This window comes from Calonectris borealis, chromosome 22, assembly GCF_964195595.1.
Source record: "Calonectris borealis chromosome 22, bCalBor7.hap1.2, whole genome shotgun sequence".
NCBI lineage: Eukaryota > Metazoa > Chordata > Aves > Procellariiformes > Procellariidae > Calonectris > Calonectris borealis.
In genome coordinates this window covers 2,634,146-2,652,010 of record NC_134333.1, presented here as the reverse complement: position 1 = coordinate 2,652,010, position 17,865 = coordinate 2,634,146, and the positions used below count along the sequence as shown (strand labels likewise).

General features: G+C 45.6%; 1 protein-coding gene and 1 pseudogene across 1 annotated transcript; one reads left to right on the top strand and one right to left on the bottom strand.

The window, feature by feature from the left end:
* Window positions 1-2,021, top strand: part of LOC142091746 (von Willebrand factor A domain-containing protein 5A-like) — a 30,006-nt pseudogene extending 27,985 nt beyond the window's left edge.
* A 2,920-nt stretch (window positions 2,022-4,941) lies between these two features.
* LOC142091745 (olfactory receptor 6C74-like) lies at window positions 4,942-5,883 on the bottom strand. The gene has a single exon (XM_075171121.1). The coding sequence runs from the start codon at window positions 5,881-5,883 to the stop codon at window positions 4,942-4,944; it is 942 nt and encodes a 313-aa protein (XP_075027222.1).
* Window positions 5,884-17,865: the final 11,982 nt, after the last annotated feature.

Genomic DNA, 17,865 nt, shown 5'->3' with positions numbered 1-17,865 from the left:
GTGTGTGCTCAATTTCAGCACGTGCAACAACTGATTTGAGCCTAGCAGCAACAGAAAAAATGTAGTACCTCGTATAAACTTCAGATTTTCTTCCATGCTTCGAAGAGCACTCCCCCAAAAAAAGATGTGCTTAAAGTGCTTGCTTTATAATAGTCTCACTAAGAATTCAATCCAAGTTTGCCTTTCAGTAGTACACTTCTCTTACTTAACTTTCAAAATCTGTAAAACAGATGTCTAAACCGGAACTCCTTTGCCTAGTCTTCCCTTTGTCTACTGAAAGGATTATACACCTCCTGAGATTATTTACTCACTTTTCCTCCTGCTAGGTCTACACAGTTTTGTGGACCAGATTTTTGTGTTACTTAAGGCCAGAGTCCCATGGAAAACATCAGTGTCCTGCTTTCATCTGGGAGAGACTTAACTTTCTTTCTGGTGGCTGGTGGGGCGTGCTGTGTTTTGGGTTTGGTATGAGAGGAGCGTTGATGGCCCATTGATGTTTTGGTTGTTGCTGAGTGGTACGTGCACTGGGGACTTTTTGGCTTCGCATGCTCTGCCAGGTGCACAGGAAGCTGGGGCAGGGAGCATAGCCAGGGCGGTTGAACCAGCTGGCCAATGGGGTATTCCATACCATATGACGTCATGCTCTGTATAAAAACTGGGGAGGTGGGGGGCGGCTCTCACGGTTCAGGACACATGGGGTGTCGGTCAGCGGGTGGTGAGCAGTTGCATTGTGCATCGCCTGCTATGTATATTCTATTATTTTTGTTGTTATCATTGTTATTATTACTGTTCTACTTTGTTTTATTTCAGTTATTAAACTGTTTTTATCTCAATCCGTGAGTTTTCCTACTTGTGCCCTCCTGATTCTCTCCCCCATCCTACTGGAGTGGGGGGCTGAGCAAGCGGCTGCATGGTGTTTAGTTGCTGGCTGGACTTAAACCACGACACCATGGACTTGTTCCCATTCCTTTGCCTGCTCTAACCCTATGTTCTCTCTGCTTGGCAGCTGAAGCCAAGGACCAAACTGAGGAAGTGAGTCGTATCCCCTTGCCCAGCCACAACGAGCGTGTGGAACCGGGAACTATATGCAAAGTGGCTGGCTGGGGCTGGACATTGATGACATGGGATAAGACTAGTGTGCTGATGGAGATGGACCTGAAGGTGCAGCATGACAAAGTGTGTGAGGAGTCTTTCAAAAGGAACTATCTGTGTCAGTCTATGATCTGCGCTGGTGATGAGGATGGCAAGAAATCTACTTTCTGTGTAAGTGTTGTTTCGGGTTCCAAGCTTGGGATTGAGGTTGGGTCTAGACAGTCAGGTTGGTTCTCAGGTGGGGGACGAGGGGGATTAAAATGAACTGGATACTTCAGAATGATGTGCCGAGGCTCCTCTCAGGAGCTCTGAAGCTGATGTGCTGACTGAACCGGGGTGCAATTGCCCAACTGTCAGCATCATGTGCCTTTTTACATACCTGGGGATATTCTAGCCAGCCTAGCCACTGCTCCAGCAGGCTCCAGATCTCGTGTAAATCCTTTGTCATATCCTCCTGACACAGTGGGATAGCTCGGATATGCCCACATGTCTAAAGTAGGACTACGTTCTTCTTTTCAGGGTTGTGAAGGCAGTTTCGGAACCTCAGACAGACTCCAGGTTTGAATTGCTTCACGGATCGGCTTAGAGGAGTAGTGAGGCAGCTACAAGCCCTGTGGAGCTGGGCCTGGAGGGAGATGGTCGAAAGAGGAGGTTCTTTACACGGAGGGAGGCAAGAGGGCCAGTTTCTTCCTTAGGGCAGGGAAGCTGTGCTCTGACATGTCTGACCTCTCCCACTCCTTTTACCTCACAGGGTGATTCTGGTGGCCCATTAGTCTGCAATGGGAAGGCTCATGGCAGTGTTTCTTATGGACACAAATATCGTATCTTCCCTGAAGTATTTACCAGTGTCCTATTTTGAAGCCTGGATACGTGAAGAACTGAGGAAGTTTGCGCTCCAAGACCTCCCTGACTCTCCCTCCTCTGACTAAAATGCTCAGTGCCCCGTTTCCACAATGCATCAAAAATCTGCTGACGCTCAGAGGCTTCCAGGGGCAGCTGAAATGGAGTCAGCGATGCCCTCATGGCATACGCACAGGCTTCTGCACTAAGGAATGTCTCCGTGGCAAGGTAAAAAAGCAGGTCCCAAGCATGCACATTTGCACATTATTCCCTTCCTCCCACTGCTGCCCAACAGTGCTACCTCCTGCTCTGCTTTCTGACCACCAATAAAAATATGTTCAAACTTGCTCGTGTGTGCAGCCTTCTTGGGCACAGGATGGAACGCCTGAGGGTGAGAATGACGAGGCTCAATGCAATGTGATAGTGACAGTTAGTGAGCTGATACCAGCAGGATATTGTGATCTTTAATGTACGGGATGCCAAAGAAAGCTCTCCTGTGTTATTTCCCTTCGCTGCTGTTAATAACAGAAAGTGTGATTAGTAAATCCAAGGGACAAAAGTCCACTGAAAATCACTGAACAGAAAGGAGAGAGGAATTAATTTTGCCAGTTCTAGACAAGTGGTCTAAGCTGCTTTTGGTATCACGGGGAGATACAGACATTTCTGACATCCTGTTGGCGATTCTATGGCATGAATCCCTGCCTGTTAAGCAGACTATCTTTCAGATGAACAATGCCTTGAACACACTTACTTCTCTTCATTACTCAAAGAATATATTGGGGCAATAATGTTTCCGGGGAATTTAGGGCCTTTTTAGACGTCCCAGGCTATTCCATTTTGTCTCCAGCTGCTGCTCCAGAAGGTATATGGTACATCCTGTGTTGTATCACCCAAACCATGGCAATGGCTCTGATACCCTAGAACACTTCTATTTAAGCCATTTTTGAAACTCAGAAGGGCGATTCCATTGAGATGTTCTGGTACGTTCAGCTTGGCCTGCAGCTCCTACTGTATAGGAGCTGAATCTTGTGGAGCCCCTAAGCCGTATCTACTAGCCCTGTTCATGTTGTAGTCCAGAGCATCTAAAGTAGCACAAGATGCTGGTAAAAGAGAGTTCTTCACTAGGAAGTCAGAATGCCTTTCCTGTCCCCTAGGTGTTCCCTCACCAAGTTTAAGGAAAAGACACCAGGTCTCTCAACCATGAAGGTGTCAGACACAAGTATGGTTATGACAGCAACAGGTTTCTTCTCCTGTTCCGAACTCCACCGATCAGGAGCAGGATTGTTTGACAGATGTACCATCTGACAGTTACCATCACATGAGTTGCTTCACCTGATATTCCTTTCCCCACCCAAGTTCTTCCCCTTTACCACTAGCTATCCCCTTAAATAAAAAGCCCACTTCTGCTTACCCTTTCCTCACTAGCCAAGGTTTTGTTATGTTTAAAGACTTCTTTCATACTTATGATATAGTTGCTCTGGTAATATCTACCTTGTTGATTAGTTCTGTTAAGCTCGTACTCCCCATTTGTTATCAATAGCGTCCTATCATTTCCCATGTTGCTGATTTTTGGCGATGCCCTGAGTCAGGTCAAACTGTACACATATTACACCCCTTTTGCTGTCTGCAATGTCTTCTAATCACTCCTGTTGTTGTCTTCTTAGTGTAGGCCAGGGATGACCATGTGTACACATATCCTAACGCCTATTTTTAGATGCCTATACATAGGTCCAAATCAGGTGCTGAATCCAACCCCTGATGTTACGTAAGATTATTCCCATCCCAGTTTCCTAAAATTTAAATAAGATGGGTTCCAGCAACCATGATATGAATTACTGAAACCTGTACATGTTACAGATTTGACACTGTTTCCTTCATCAGTGAACAAAAATTACAGTTTGTTTCAGAAAACATCTAGCATTCTTCCCACCCTCACTCACTGGATTATAGAGGTAGCTGTGGGAAAATAATGGAAGATTGGCGAGGAGAACTGTAAACATGCTCAAGTGACTTGCAGCTGAGGTGTCGAAAAACACATATATCGTACTAACCATTGTTTAGCCTTGTGTGTTGGACAAGTAGAACGTCTGTGTTTAGATAACATAGGCCTGTGATAGACTTAGAGGCACCGTACTGAAGACGATTGAGATTCCTGCCCTGCTGTGGGGAAAGATCAAAGCACGGTGGTAAACTACGCCTGTGCGAAACCCTGATATACGGGCGAAAATAGCAGGTTCGGTGATCCTCTAGCATGAACCGAGCCCCGTGGTGCCTGTGTCCCCACCTGTGTGCCTCTGCCAGGGTATCGCTTCAGGGATCTCCCAGTTGGCGAGGTAACGAAAATAAATTTACTCTTTGCATTTCATCCATGGTTTTATGTTTGTTCCTGCATCCTGCCTGTGCCGGCTCACACAGCAGCCAACACTCTTCACCTGCTGAGGCTCAAAGTGAAGTATATATACATCAGAGAAAGATCTATCACACATCACGTATCACTGAGACGCATGAGGATGGAAGGCTCAGGCATTTATTCACAGATAGCTGATGACGTTATTTTTCCCTCTGTCCCATACCTTCCCATACTTTCTGATTTCATTCCATTGAAGGAACTGTTCTGTGTGTACAAGTGGCTCCTTAAATGACACAGTGATGTTGTTTGCACAAAGCCCTTTGTACTTCCCTTCATTCTTCATGTGGACTTGGACTACCCAGCAAGAGAGTGGTTTGTGGACTAGCTACCACTATCCTAAATCATTCAACATGAAGAAAAGAAAACCAGAAAGCTTGTGGCAAGAAAAAGGAAGGAGAAAAACTGAAAGAACAGGTTTCAATAATCTACAGGAATATTGACAACTGTTTGTAGATGGATTGATGAATGGATGAATGCATGGGTGGATGGATGTGTAGGAATAGGTATGTCAGTGAATGGACGGATGTCTAAGGAGGGACAGAAATGTTATTAAATTATTTTCTTTCACGTTCTCCATTGCGTCCACATTTACAACCACCTCAAATTTCTGGGTGTTTAGAAATAACTATACTCCATTTGATGCTCTCCCTTAGGGCCTCTTGCAACTGTGTGTTCCTCAAGCTATAGATGAATGGATTGAGCAGAGGAGATACCACAGTGTTCAAGATGGACACCACCTTGCTGAGGTCCAGTCTGTTGGTCTGGGTGAGGTACATGAAGATGCAGCTGCCATATGTCACAGACACCACAGTGAGGTGAGAGGCACAGGTGGAAAAGGCTTTCTGTCTGCCAGCCACAGCGGGGATTTTGACCACAGCAGCAATGATGTTGATATAGGATACAGCTGTAATAGCTAGGCTACCCAGTAGGGTGAACACTGCTGAGATTAAAATCATGCACTCTAGGACCTTGGTATTTCCACATTTGAGCTCAATCATTGGTGTGCTATCACAGAAAAAATGATTAATGATGTTTGAACCACAGAATGGCATCTGGAAATATACCACTGATGGAGAAAGAATAAGGACAGCCCCACCAATCCAGGCAGCAATCGCCAGCAGGCTGCAGACTTGTGAATTCATAATGGCCACATAGTGTAGAGGTTTGCAGATGGCCACGTACCTGTCAAAAGACATTATAGCTAACAGGAGAAACTCAGTGGTACCTAGCATGAAGTAGAGAAAAGTTTGAGTGAGACAACCCCTTAAAGAAATTGTTTTTTTGCCTAAAGCCAAGTTGGCCAATGCTTTGGGAATGACAGTGGTGGTAAAGCCAATCTCTATGATGGAGAAGTTCCTGAGGAAGAAGTACATGGGAGTGTGAAGATGACGGTTTATCAGGGTGATGGTGATGATGAGAATGTTACCTGTTAAACTCAAGATGTAGGTGACTAATAGGGTGGTAAAGAACACATACTGGAGTTGATCATCATCAGCAAGACCCAAGAGGATGAACTGCATCACTGTTGTTTGATTCTCCATCTGTAGCTTACCTTTAAACAGATAAAAATATTTTGAGGGAAGCACACAAAAACCAAAAAGTAATGAGCGAGAGTCTCCAAAACCTTGTTCCTGAAATGAGCCAGTGTTCCCTTTTTCCTGGGTGTTCTTCCAGAGCAGAGGATTCACCAAGGCTCAATAAGATCTCCTCTCTGAATTGCCTGCTACCCCTCCTCACTGGTTTCTAAGATGAAGTCTACACTGCCTTTCTGAGTAATACTCAAATTCAATGCTAAGCATGCAAAGGCAAATGAATGCACACTGTAGAAGAAGCTCTTGAGTATGAAGCAGTGATCCGTTCTTCTTCTCCTTCTGTGTCTGATCTTCAAAGCCTAAAGAGACAGTTAAAATAAAATGGGGCATGTGGGGGGCGGGGAGTGGACAGTTAAAGGGCTGGAGCTTTACGGTGGGTGACCCTGTAAGCATAGGCATACCCAAGGGGAGCTCTGAAAAGGAGCATCACTTGACCGAAGCCTTTATGAATACCTCCACTACCAAGGTTTAACTAAACCTCCCAACAATACTCCTTGTCCTTGGTGTCAGATGCTTAGTTAAATTCATCTCACACACCTCTACCTTACTAAAAATAAGGTGCTAAATCTAAGTAGGCTATCATACTACTAGTATCTAGTACTTTCAGAGAGGAGTTTGTTCCCTGATGAAATGAATAGATGATTAGCCCCTGATTTGCTGAGGAGTGATTCAAAGAAGAGAGGAGTCCATCTCCAGAAACAAACAGAAGATAAAAGCCCGCTCATTCACCTTCAAGCATCTTTCCTTGTAGAGAGCTACATGACCAAATCATCTAGAAACCCTTTTTGAACAATGGATATAAAAGGCATTTGCAGGACATGATTCACCTCATGCTAAGGTAGATACCTTAATGACATGAGAAGAAGTGGTTTCCTGGATTGCCTGTAACTATCCCTTAACCAAAAAAAAGGCAGAGCTGTAGATTTCAGTTTAAGTGAGACAAATCCCACTTGTGGTGAGTAACTTACACTTGGCCAATTGGGATGGAACTCAGTTGCTTAAACATAGATGTCTAATAACATCTTAAGCACCATTGAGTATTCAGGACTTCAATACAGCGCTGGCAGATTGGACATGTATTTATAGGTTTCTGCAACCTGGAGATGAGACGGGACTTCGTAAGGCATGTAAAATGCCACTGAGGTATTCTACTGACTTTTAAACATTGTCAGAAGGATCCACTTGAATTCCTAGACTAATGAGACATCTACAGAGGAGTGGCAGGCACTGTGGAGGACCATTGCCCCATTGCCCTTAGGGGACACAATGGGAGGCTGGTCAGGTAACCCTGAGACATTTCAAAAGGAACCAGAAACCTGTACGTATGCAACCAAATCAAGCATTTAATGTTGCCAAATGCCCTAAATGAGGTTCCTAAAACATGTGCAAGTTTTGAGTTAGTCACAGCAGGTTTTTCTAATTAGTTGATTACAATAAACATTGGCAGGGATAACTCATCTTCATCTTAAGCAGGTAACGAAGATAAATCTGAAAATTGCCTTCTGGTCCTCTCTTGCTCTCTCCACTCACAATACACGGAGCCTAAAGTACTTCCTCAGACTTGGGTGTCTAACTTGTAGAGATGAATACTCCCTGTACTTTTGTGCAATGATTTTAATGAAAATACTTTAATTCATGCCTATTACAATCAAAGAAGGATGAATTACTACTAAAGCTTAACAAGAATCCTGACATTAATCTACCACCAAATCTTGAGGTATAGCAGAGATAATAATAGTAGTAGTAGAAGTAATAATATGGAATATTTAAATTGATAAAGTGACTACTTCTAATAAATTAATTGGACAGCATGTTTAGAGATGTTTGCAAGGGCTAGAAAACCTCTTCTTTTGGGGAGAAGACAATACACATTGTCTTAATACACGTTTTCATCCCCTTCGAGGAGTTGGATCATATGTCATGCTTCAGATCATCTTTGTTATGGTATTATTATAAAGGAAAAGTACTCACCATGCAGATTGAGAAAATCAAATATTCCTGGGAGGAAGACCTTTTGTTTTATGAACCCTTAGGAACATCTTTCAGATCGTATCAGCTGGTTATTGTTCTGTCACCTAATCCCTTGAAATTGCCTTTTAGCCAAAGAACACTCCTCCTTTTGAGATGCCTTCTCTTTTGAGGAGGATTTTCTTATGCACGGGTCTCAGTGACCTGTCTCGTAAGTGACAAAATCACATCTTTCTTTGTGACATTTCAAGTGTGTAGCTTTTTATAAAACCAACCTATATCCAGCAAAAAGATCTTTTGCACGTGTGCTGGTTATATGCACGTATAACCTGCCTTTCCAAGCACTATATATACTACTAAAAGGTTCAACCCTAACTGCCTAGAAGGAGAAAAAGAAAATGCTTAATTTAGTGCCATTAACATTGCTTCTATTTTGCAATTACTTTACTGGCCTAGCTTTTTCTCAGAGCTTTTCCTGTGTGAGTCATTACACCAGAGCTATTTAATTTGGTTTATTCTAGTTTCCTCCCTTCCCAAGATGATGTGTGGTGATCTCCCTAGGAAGATCCTTTGTGGTCTTCTGGGAGTGTAATTGTTTGTCTCAGAAATGCCTTCTTCCTTGGCCTATTCAATTGGCTGGGCTTACGGTTCATTCCAAGAGGTAAAAAGTTTAGACAGCAGTGGACATGATTCATCTTACGTGTCTTTAATATCAACATTGTGGAGCTTTGATTCAGTTCCCTACACATAGCTATCTAGTGGTGAGTTATACCTTAGGGTATCCAGGCTTCTTTTGAGGTTTCAGGAGGGTTCAAGAATCTCAGCCAAAGTTCCAAGGTATCTTCCATGTTACCTATGGTGTGAAATCCAACAACTGCATGAGCTGCAGAGTAAGGACAGATTAAGGACAGGATTCATCTCAGTTGACAGACCAAATCCAAGACAGTGGTTCAGGGACTGTCTTCAGCCAAGAGAGAAATATTGATCCCTCCAAAGGGTGATTTGTACAATAATTTTAGCCATCAGTCTTAAGAAAAATAAATCACATTCCACAAGTCCTTTTTGGCCATGCACGGAGCAAACAACTGTAACTTAGAAGTAAAAGCCAGAGGTCACAAAAACTTTGGAAGATTTACGCCCCTCTTTTTCTTGGCTTCATCTTAAGTACCTTCTTTTTTGAAAATGATGCTGACTTGTAATGATCAGCCGACGGGGGTGACAGGGACGTGAAGCACCGATGTAAGTCATCCTAAGTTGCAGCGGGGGAAATGAGCTGCAGATGCAGACATCTGGATTTAGGCATGTACAGTGAAGCTTTGTATCTGTGGGGCGGGTGTCTCAACACCTGATACAGTCAGTGAAGATCCACTTAGTGAAGTCAATTAAGCCAGCAGAGTAATTAATCTGATCAAGTGCAGATCTCCTCTAAAGTGACCTGAAACACACTCTTGGCCTCAGTGGCTGTGTTGACCAGCTCTCCCCCAAACAGCTAGGGGATCAGAAGATCAGAACTTGGGCACCTCACAAACACGGGGACACCAACATGGAAGACATCAGAGGTGGAAGGAGTCCATTGCCTGAATACTGATGTCTGAATATCGACATCTAGTGACATTCTGCACACTCAGGGATCCGACCTGCCCTCCAGATGCTGCTTCGGGGCGTGAGAAGCTGAGACTATCCCACAAGTCCTTTGTCAGACTCATCTGAAAGTCTTGAATACCATAGGCAGTCTCAAATACCATTAGACATCTGTGTTAAGGCAAATTAACTCCACCCGTGGAGTGTGTCTATGCTGCCAGCTTGGGTAGCAACTTTTCAGTCCAGGGTTGTGTCCCTCTGACATGACACTTTGCAGGAAAATTAGATGGTTCCCAGGATCCCTTCTGCAGAAAAATTTCAAGGTAATGCTCAAAATAAAGCCTCAGAAAGTTTTAGCGGCTTGATTAGGCCAAAGACTGCTTAAAGAGGTCAAATGGATGAGACCACTCCAGGGTTTACGTTCTACATTTAGAAAGTTCTTCAGCTCTCTCAAAGCTACGAGAGGCCACAGAGGACCAAGAGGCAAGTTAGGCCATGCTGACAGCATCCCTGAAGTTAATCTAAACTCAGGAAATTCACATCTTCCGAAAGTTCTTGGTACTCCAGGTACATGATAGGGACCTTTACAGTGCATAACCAGCATAGTGCTGAGCAATGCCTTTGGATGAAGTAGATCAGTGGTCTCCAAAGTGGGGTGCGCAAGATAATCCATTGGGGCATGGCAATAAAATACTTTTGTACCACTAATATTTTTAAAATAACTTTTAATAAGTGTTTATTTCATTTTCATCTCATCCTTTTTTCATTTCTGTTTTTATCTATATAACATGTTAGTAGGTAGCATATGTATATGATCTATAAATAAATAAATACACATATATTGGGGGTGCGTGCTCAAAAATTTTTTACTTATGGGGTGTGCAATCCAAGAAGTTTGGAGATCACTGAAGTAGATGATGCTAAGACCCATGATCACCATGAGGTACCCAACCAGAAATGCCTGCGCTGTGTGTGTGATGCCTGAAAGGTTGGTACATGAGGAAGCACCAAAGACCTGTGTGATGATACAAAGACCTGTATGATTGACACCAGCCAGAGACCATCTGAAGCACTGACTGTATATCTTCGATGTCACCAGACCTCTCCAGTGGATGATAATCATAAACAGATGCGCAGGGCAAGAGGTAAACATCAATGATCTGGACGTAGGAGATGAATGCAAGTTTGCTAATGATACTAAACTGGGAAGTGCTGTTGACTGTCTTGAGGGCTAAAAGACCTTGCAGAGGGATCTAGGTAGATTGGAGCCCTGGGCGGTAATCAATGGCACGAAATTTAACAAAAACAAATGACAAATTCTGCACCTGGGACGGAGTAACACTGGACACAGGTATAAACTGGGAGAGGAGTGGCTGGAGAGCAGCCCTTTAGAAAGGGATCGGGGGGGGGCTGGCTGACAGCAGGCTCAATACGAGTCAGCAGTGTGCCCTGGCAGCTGAGAGGCCAAACCGCATCCTGGGGTGCATCAGACACAGTACAACCAGCCAGCAAAGAGAGGGGATTATCCTGCTGTATTTAGCGTTGGTGTGGCCTCACCTTGAGTACTGTGTGTGGTTCTGGGCCCCACAATTTAAGAAGGATGTGAAAGTACTTGAATGCATCCAGAGGAGGGCAACAAAGCTGGTGAAAGGGCTGGGAGGCGTGTCATCTGAGGAGGGGGTGAGGACTTTGGGTTTGCTAGTTTGGAGAAAAAGAGTCTGAGGGGTGACCTCATTGCTCTCCACAGCTTCCTGCGGAGGCAAAGTGGAGAGGGAGGTGCTGATCTCTTCTCCCTGGTATCCAGTGACAGGATGCGTGGGAATGGTTCAAAGCTGTGTCAGGGGAGGTTCAGACTGGACATTAGGAAGCATTTCTTTAAGGAGAGGGTGGCCAAACACTGGAACAGGCTTCTTAGACGGGTGGTCGATGCCCCAAGCCTGTTAGTGTTTAAGAGGTATTTGGACAATGCCTTTAATAATATGCTTTAACTTCTGACCAACCCTGAAGTGGTCAGGCAGTTGGACTAGACAATCGTTGTAGTCCCTTCCAACTGGAATAGTCTATTCTATTCTATTCTATTCTATTCTATTCTATTCTATTCTATTCTATTCTATTCTATTCTATTCTAATCTGAAATCATATCAACAAATAAAGTGCAAATGTAACTTTAGGCTGAGGGAAAACTTGGAAAATTTGACATTTCGATCTTCATGTGGAACTGCAGGGCCTTGATTCAGGTTGCCGTCAGGTTACCTAGGATGTCTCTGGGTAACCCCTTTCCAATGCTGGACTGCTTTTCAAGGTGAAAAAGGTTTCCTTTAAACACAGTCCTCTTGTTTCCCATCTTCCCACTCTGCACAACTATGAAGAGCCTGGCTCCCTCTTTTTCATAACACTCATAACAGGTACTGAACAGCTGTTGTTAGATTCCTTGGAAGCCTTCCTTCCTCCAGGATCAACAAATCCTCTTCCCTCAGCGGTTCCTCGCATGACATGTGCTAAAGCCACCAACCACCTTAGTATCCCTCCTCTGAACTTGCTCCAGTTTGTTTGCTCCAGTTTCCTGAACCAGGGGACCCAAAACTTCATGCAGTAGACTAGATGTGGTCTAATGAGTGCCAACTAGGGGGGAACAATCAATTCCCTTGATCTAGTGGCTATGGACCTGTTAACGCAACCCAGCATGCTGTTGATTTTATTTGCTGCCAGGGCATACTGCTTGTTTTATGTTCAGCTTGCTGCTCACGGGGTCCTCTAAGTGCTCTTCCACAGAGCTGTTCTCAAGACAATCAGTTGACAGTCTGTATTTTTGCCAGAAGTGAAGGTACATCTGTTCTTGCTAAATTTCTTGCAATTCCTTTTGGCCCCATTCCTCCTGCCTAAGTCCTTCTGAAGGGCAGCCCTGCCTTTAGGCGTATTGACTGGTCCCCTCCATTTGGTGTCATCTGTGAAACTGACAAGAATGCACTCCCTTGCCCCTCCTCCAGGTCACTGATAAACATGGTGGGTCCTGGTATAGACCCCCACAGCACTCCACTTACTATTAGCCTCCAAGTTGAAGACAAACTGATTAGTCACTATCTTCTGAGGACAATTGTCCAACTAGTTTTTCACCCATCTAATTGTCCACTCATGCAGACCATAATGACCTAACTTAGATACAAGGATTTTGTGGGAAGCAATGCTGAAAGCCTTGCTAAAGTCAAGGTAAATGATATACCGTGCTCTCTCCTGGACCACAAATCTAGTTAATTTATCGTAGAATCATAGAATGGGTTGGGTTGGAAGGGACCTTGAAAGATTGTCTAGTCCAACCCCCCTGCCATTGCTCAAATCCCCAGCCAACCTGACCTTGAATACTTCCAATGATGGGACATCCACAACTTCTCTGGGCAACCTGTTCCCGTGACTCACCACGCCCATCATAAAAAGTTTCTTCTTTATAGCTAATCTAAATCTAAAATGCTTTTACAAGTATATTAATGACAAAAGGAGAGCCAAGGAGAATCTCCATCCTCTACTGGATGCGAGGGGGATCGTTGACACCAAGGACGAGGATAAGGCTGAGGTACTTAAGGCCTTCTTTGCCTCACTCTTTAATAGTCAGAGCAGTTATCCTCAGGGTACTCGGCCCCCTGAGCTGGAAGACAGGGACAGCGAGCAGGATAAACCCCCCATAATTGGAGAGGAAGAAGTTAATGACCTTCTATGCCACCTGGACGTTCACAAGTCTATGGGGCCGGATTGGATCCCCAGGGTACTGAGGGAGCTGGCGGAGGAGCTTGCCAAGCCGCTCTCCATCATTTACCAGCAGTCCTGGTTAACTGGGGAGGTCCCGGACGACTGGAGGCTTTCCAATGTGACGCCCATCTACAAGAAGGGCCAGAAGGAGGATCTGGGGAACTACAGGCCGGTCAGCCTGACCTCGGTGCAGGGGAAGATTATGGAGCGGTTCGTTTTGAGAGTGCTCACGAGCCATGTCTGGGACAACTAGGGGATCAGGCCCAGCCAGCACGGGTTCATGGAAGGAGGTCCCGCTTGACCAACCTGATCTCCTTCTATGACCAGGTGACCCGCCTCGTGGATGAGGGAAAGGCTGTGGATGTAGTCTACCGGGACTTCAGTAAAGCCTTTGACACTGTCTCCCACAGCATTCTCCTAGAGAAGCTGGCGGCTCACGGCTTAGACAAGTGTACTCTTCGCTGGGTAAAAAACTGGCTGGACAGCCGAGCCCAGAGAGTTGTGGTGAACGGAGTTAAATCCAGTTGGCGGCCGGTCACGAGCGGTGTTCCCCAGGGCTCAGTATTGGGGCCGGTCCTGTTCAATATCTTTATCAATGATCTGGACGAGGGGATCGAGTGCTCCCTCAGTAAGTTTGCAGACGACACCAAGCTGGGTGGGAGTGTTGATCTGCTCGAGGGTAGGAAGGCTCTGCAGAGGGACCTGGACAGGCTGGACCGATGGGCTGAGGCCAATGTATGAGATTCAACAAGGCCAAGTGCTGGGTCCTGCACTTCAGCCACAACAACCCCATGCAATGCTACAGGCTTGGGGAAGAGTGGCTGGAGAGGTACCCGGCGGAAAAGGACCTGGGAGTGCTGGTCAACAGCCGGCTGAACATGAGCCAGCAGTGTGCCCAGGTGGCCAAGAAGGCCAATGGCATCCTGGCCAGTATCAGAAATAGTGTGGCCAGCAGGAGCAGGGAGGTGATCGTGTCCCTGTACTGGGCACTGGTGAGGCCGCACCTCGAATCCTGTGTTCAGTTCTGGGCCCCTCACTCCAAGAAGGACATGGAGGTGCTAGAGCGTGTCCAGAGGAGGGCAATGAAGCTGGTGAAGGGCCTGGAGCACAAGTCTGATGGGGAGCGGCTGAGGGAACTGGGGTTGTTTAGTCTGGAGAAGAGGAGGCTGAGGGGAGACCTCCTCGCGCTCTACAACTACCTGAAAGGAGGTTGTAGCGAGGTGAGTGTTGGTCTCTTCTCCCAAGAAACAAGCGATAGGACGAGAGGAAATGGCCTCAAGTCGCGCCAAGGGAGGTTTAGACTGGACATTAGGAGAAATTTCTTTAATGAAAGAGTGGTCAGGCCTTGGAACAGGCTGCCCCGGGAAGTGGTGGAGTCACCATCCCTGGAAGTATTTAAAAGACATGTAGATGAGGCGCTTAGGGACATGGTGTAGTGGGTATGGTGCTGTTGGGTTGATGGTTTGACTCGATGATCTTAGAGGTCTTTTCCAACCTTAATGATTCTATGATTCTATGATAAATCTATCCTCTTTTAGTATAAAACCATTGCCACTTGTCCTGTCACCACAGGCCTTGGTAAAAAGTTGTTCTCTGTCTTCCTTAGAAGCCCCCTTTATAAGTTGAAAGGCCTCAATAAGGTCTCCCTGGAGCCTTCTCTTCTCCAGGCTGAACAACCCCAACTCCCTCAACCTTTCTTCAGAAGAGAAGTGTTCCAGTCCACTGATCATTTTCATGGCCCTCCTCTGGACCCGCTCTAACAGGTCTGTGTCCTTCTTGTACTGGGGACTCCAGAACTGGATGCAGTACTCCAAGTGGGGTCTTATGAGAGTGGAGTAGAGCGGGAGAATCACCCCTTTGACCTGCTGGCCGTGCTTCTTTTGATGCAGCACAGGGTACGACTGACTTTCTGGGCTGCAAGTGCACATTACTGGCACATGTCCTATTTTTCATCCACCAGAACCCCAAGTTCTTCTCTGCAGGGCTGCTCTCAGTCCATAGATCCCCAGTCTGTACCGATTCTGGTGATTGCCCCAACACCAGTGCAGGGCCTTGCACTTGGCCTTGTTGAACTTCATGAGGTTCACATGAATCCACTCCTCAAGCCTGTCAAGGTCATTCTTGATGGCATCTCTTCCCTCAAGTGAATCAGCTGCACTACTTGGCTTGGTGTCATCTTGCAAACTTGCTGAGGGTGCACTCGATCCCACTGTCTATATCATTGATGAAGATATTAAACAGTACTGGTCTCAATACGGACCCTTGAGGGACACCACTCATCGCTAATCTCCATCTGGACATTGAGCCATTGACCACTACCCTCTGGATGTGACCATCCAACCAATTCCTCATCCGCCAAGCAGTCCATCCATCAAATCCATATCTCTCCGGTTTAGAGAGAAGGATGTTGTGGGGGACCGTGTCAAAGACCTTACAGAGGTCCACATAGATGACATCAGTAGCTCTTTGTCCTCCAGTCCCTGCCTTGAGATTCAGGGACCTGACAGATATGGAAAGAGTGATGCAAAAAAATTGTTGGGTAGCTCAGCCTTCTCCATGTTGGTTGTCACTAGATCTCCCCTCTTATTTACCGGGGGGATACATTTTCTTTAATCTTCCTTTTCTGGCCAATGTACCTGTAGAAGCCCTTCTTATGGTTCTTTGCATCCCTTGCCAAATTCAGCTCCAACTGTGCCTTAGCTTTCCTGATCCCATCCCTACGCATCCAGGCAGCATCCCTATGTTCTTCGCAGGATACGTGTCCCTGGTTCCACTGCCTGTGCATTTCCTTCTTACACTTTAATTTGACCAGGAGGTCCTGACTGAGCCATGCTCGTCACCTGCCTTCCTTGCCTGATTTCTTACACATGGGAATCAAAAGCTCTTATGCTCCAAGGAAAATTTCCTTAAAGAAGTGCCAGCCATATTCTGCTCCTTTATCCCTGAGGGCAGTTTCCCAGGGGCTCCCATCCACTAATTCCTTAAACAATTGAAAGTTTGCTCTCTCAAAATTCAGGGTCCTGACTCTACTCTTCACCTGGTCCATATCTCTCAAGATGGTGAATTCTACCAGGGCATGATCACTGCATCCCAAGCTGCCACCAGTCTTGACCTCTCTATTTAGTCCTTCCAAGTTGTTTAGCAACAGGTCTAGTAACGCTTCTCTGGTCAGGCTGTCTATCACCTGGATTAAGAAATTATCCTCAATGCATTCCAAGAATCTCCTGGACTGCTCACAGCTTGCTGCTCTGCTTTTCCAGCAGATGTCAGGGTGACTGAAGTCCTCCAGCAGGATCAGTGTGATGCTTCCTCTAGTTGAAGCAAGAACGCTTTGTCAACATCCTCCTCTTGACTGGATGGCCTGTAGTAAACACCAACCATGAGGTCTCCTTTGTTGGCTTGGCCATTAATTTTTATCCACAAGTTCTCAACTTGTTTGTTGCTGCTTTTCAAAGACAGTAATAGGCAGTCAGGTTGATCATGTTGATCAGGTTTTACCCTTGGTACACGCAGCCTGACTTTTCCCAAATGGCCTTCGTCTCCTCTATGTGGCCTGAAAAGTGTTCCAAGAGGAGTAGCTCCTTCATTTTCTAGGATTCCTTGTGTCATTTGAGATGCCAGAGGTTACGTAGGGAATCAGTACAAGACTGATAGAGAGAGTGCAGGACCCAGCAGAAAGTCGAGTGGCAAGGTATGATATCCGGGGGTTATTCTGAGGCATTCATCGTTGCCATGCACATCTCTGCGGGCAGGTGAACCCTGATGTTAGGTTACACATGGTAACTGTTTACTGTTGCACTTCCTTTATTCTTTTGAGCCAATGTTCCAGTCCCAATCTTCATGCCTTTTAAGACCAAAAATATTACTTGGAAGGCAGGAATCAAGACACACTGAAAAGTTTACAGTAGTGTTCAAACAGTGAAGGATGCAGAGAGGGGACTAGGAGATTGTGAGATCACCTGGAGTGTCAAAACTGTGTGACACGGAAGTGTTTCTGAGATCATGGCTAACACCTCCCAAAGACTTCCAGTCCCCCTCAGGTCCCTGCACAGACAGATTGAGCTGAGAACTGGGAATTCTGACTGAGATCATCTCACTGATTTACTTGAAAAGGTTAAAGCAGAGTATCACATTGGCATTTTCTAGCTTTACATGGAATAAATACAGCAGAATTTTACTTTGAATCTCTACTCGTGAGCAGTACAGAGCTCCAGGGACTACGTTGAACAAATCCTGAGAAAGAAAGCCTCCCATTTCATGCCTGAAAGCCAAGAATATGAAAATGCATCGCTCACTTGAATAGGAATTCAGACTGGCTCTGCCTATCAGTTCAGACTCAAAAGAAGGACTGAGCGATTTGAGCCATCTTATCCAGTAGGCAGCAGAGGGAGCAGAGGGAGGAAAGTCGGGTCAAGAGCAGACAGGAGCCATTAATGGTAGGGCTGGAGAATGGGAGACCTGTGAAAGGAAGAGCTGGTCCAAAGACCAGCACACTAAGTTCTTCATTCATTTCATTAACCTGTTTGAAAAGCTTACTGTAGGAGAAGTGCAAAGGCAGACAGAACAGGAGATGCAGAGCTCTAATGCTTCCGGTATCAAGGGTGGGGTTCCACACCATCTTCCTCTTGAGGCTGATTTTCA

Bases quoted from the DNA above. Each gene is read 5' to 3' on its own strand.
- LOC142091745 (XM_075171121.1), bottom strand. From the start codon at position 5,883: ATGGAGAATCAAACAACAGTGATGCAGTTCATCCTCTTGGGTCTTGCT.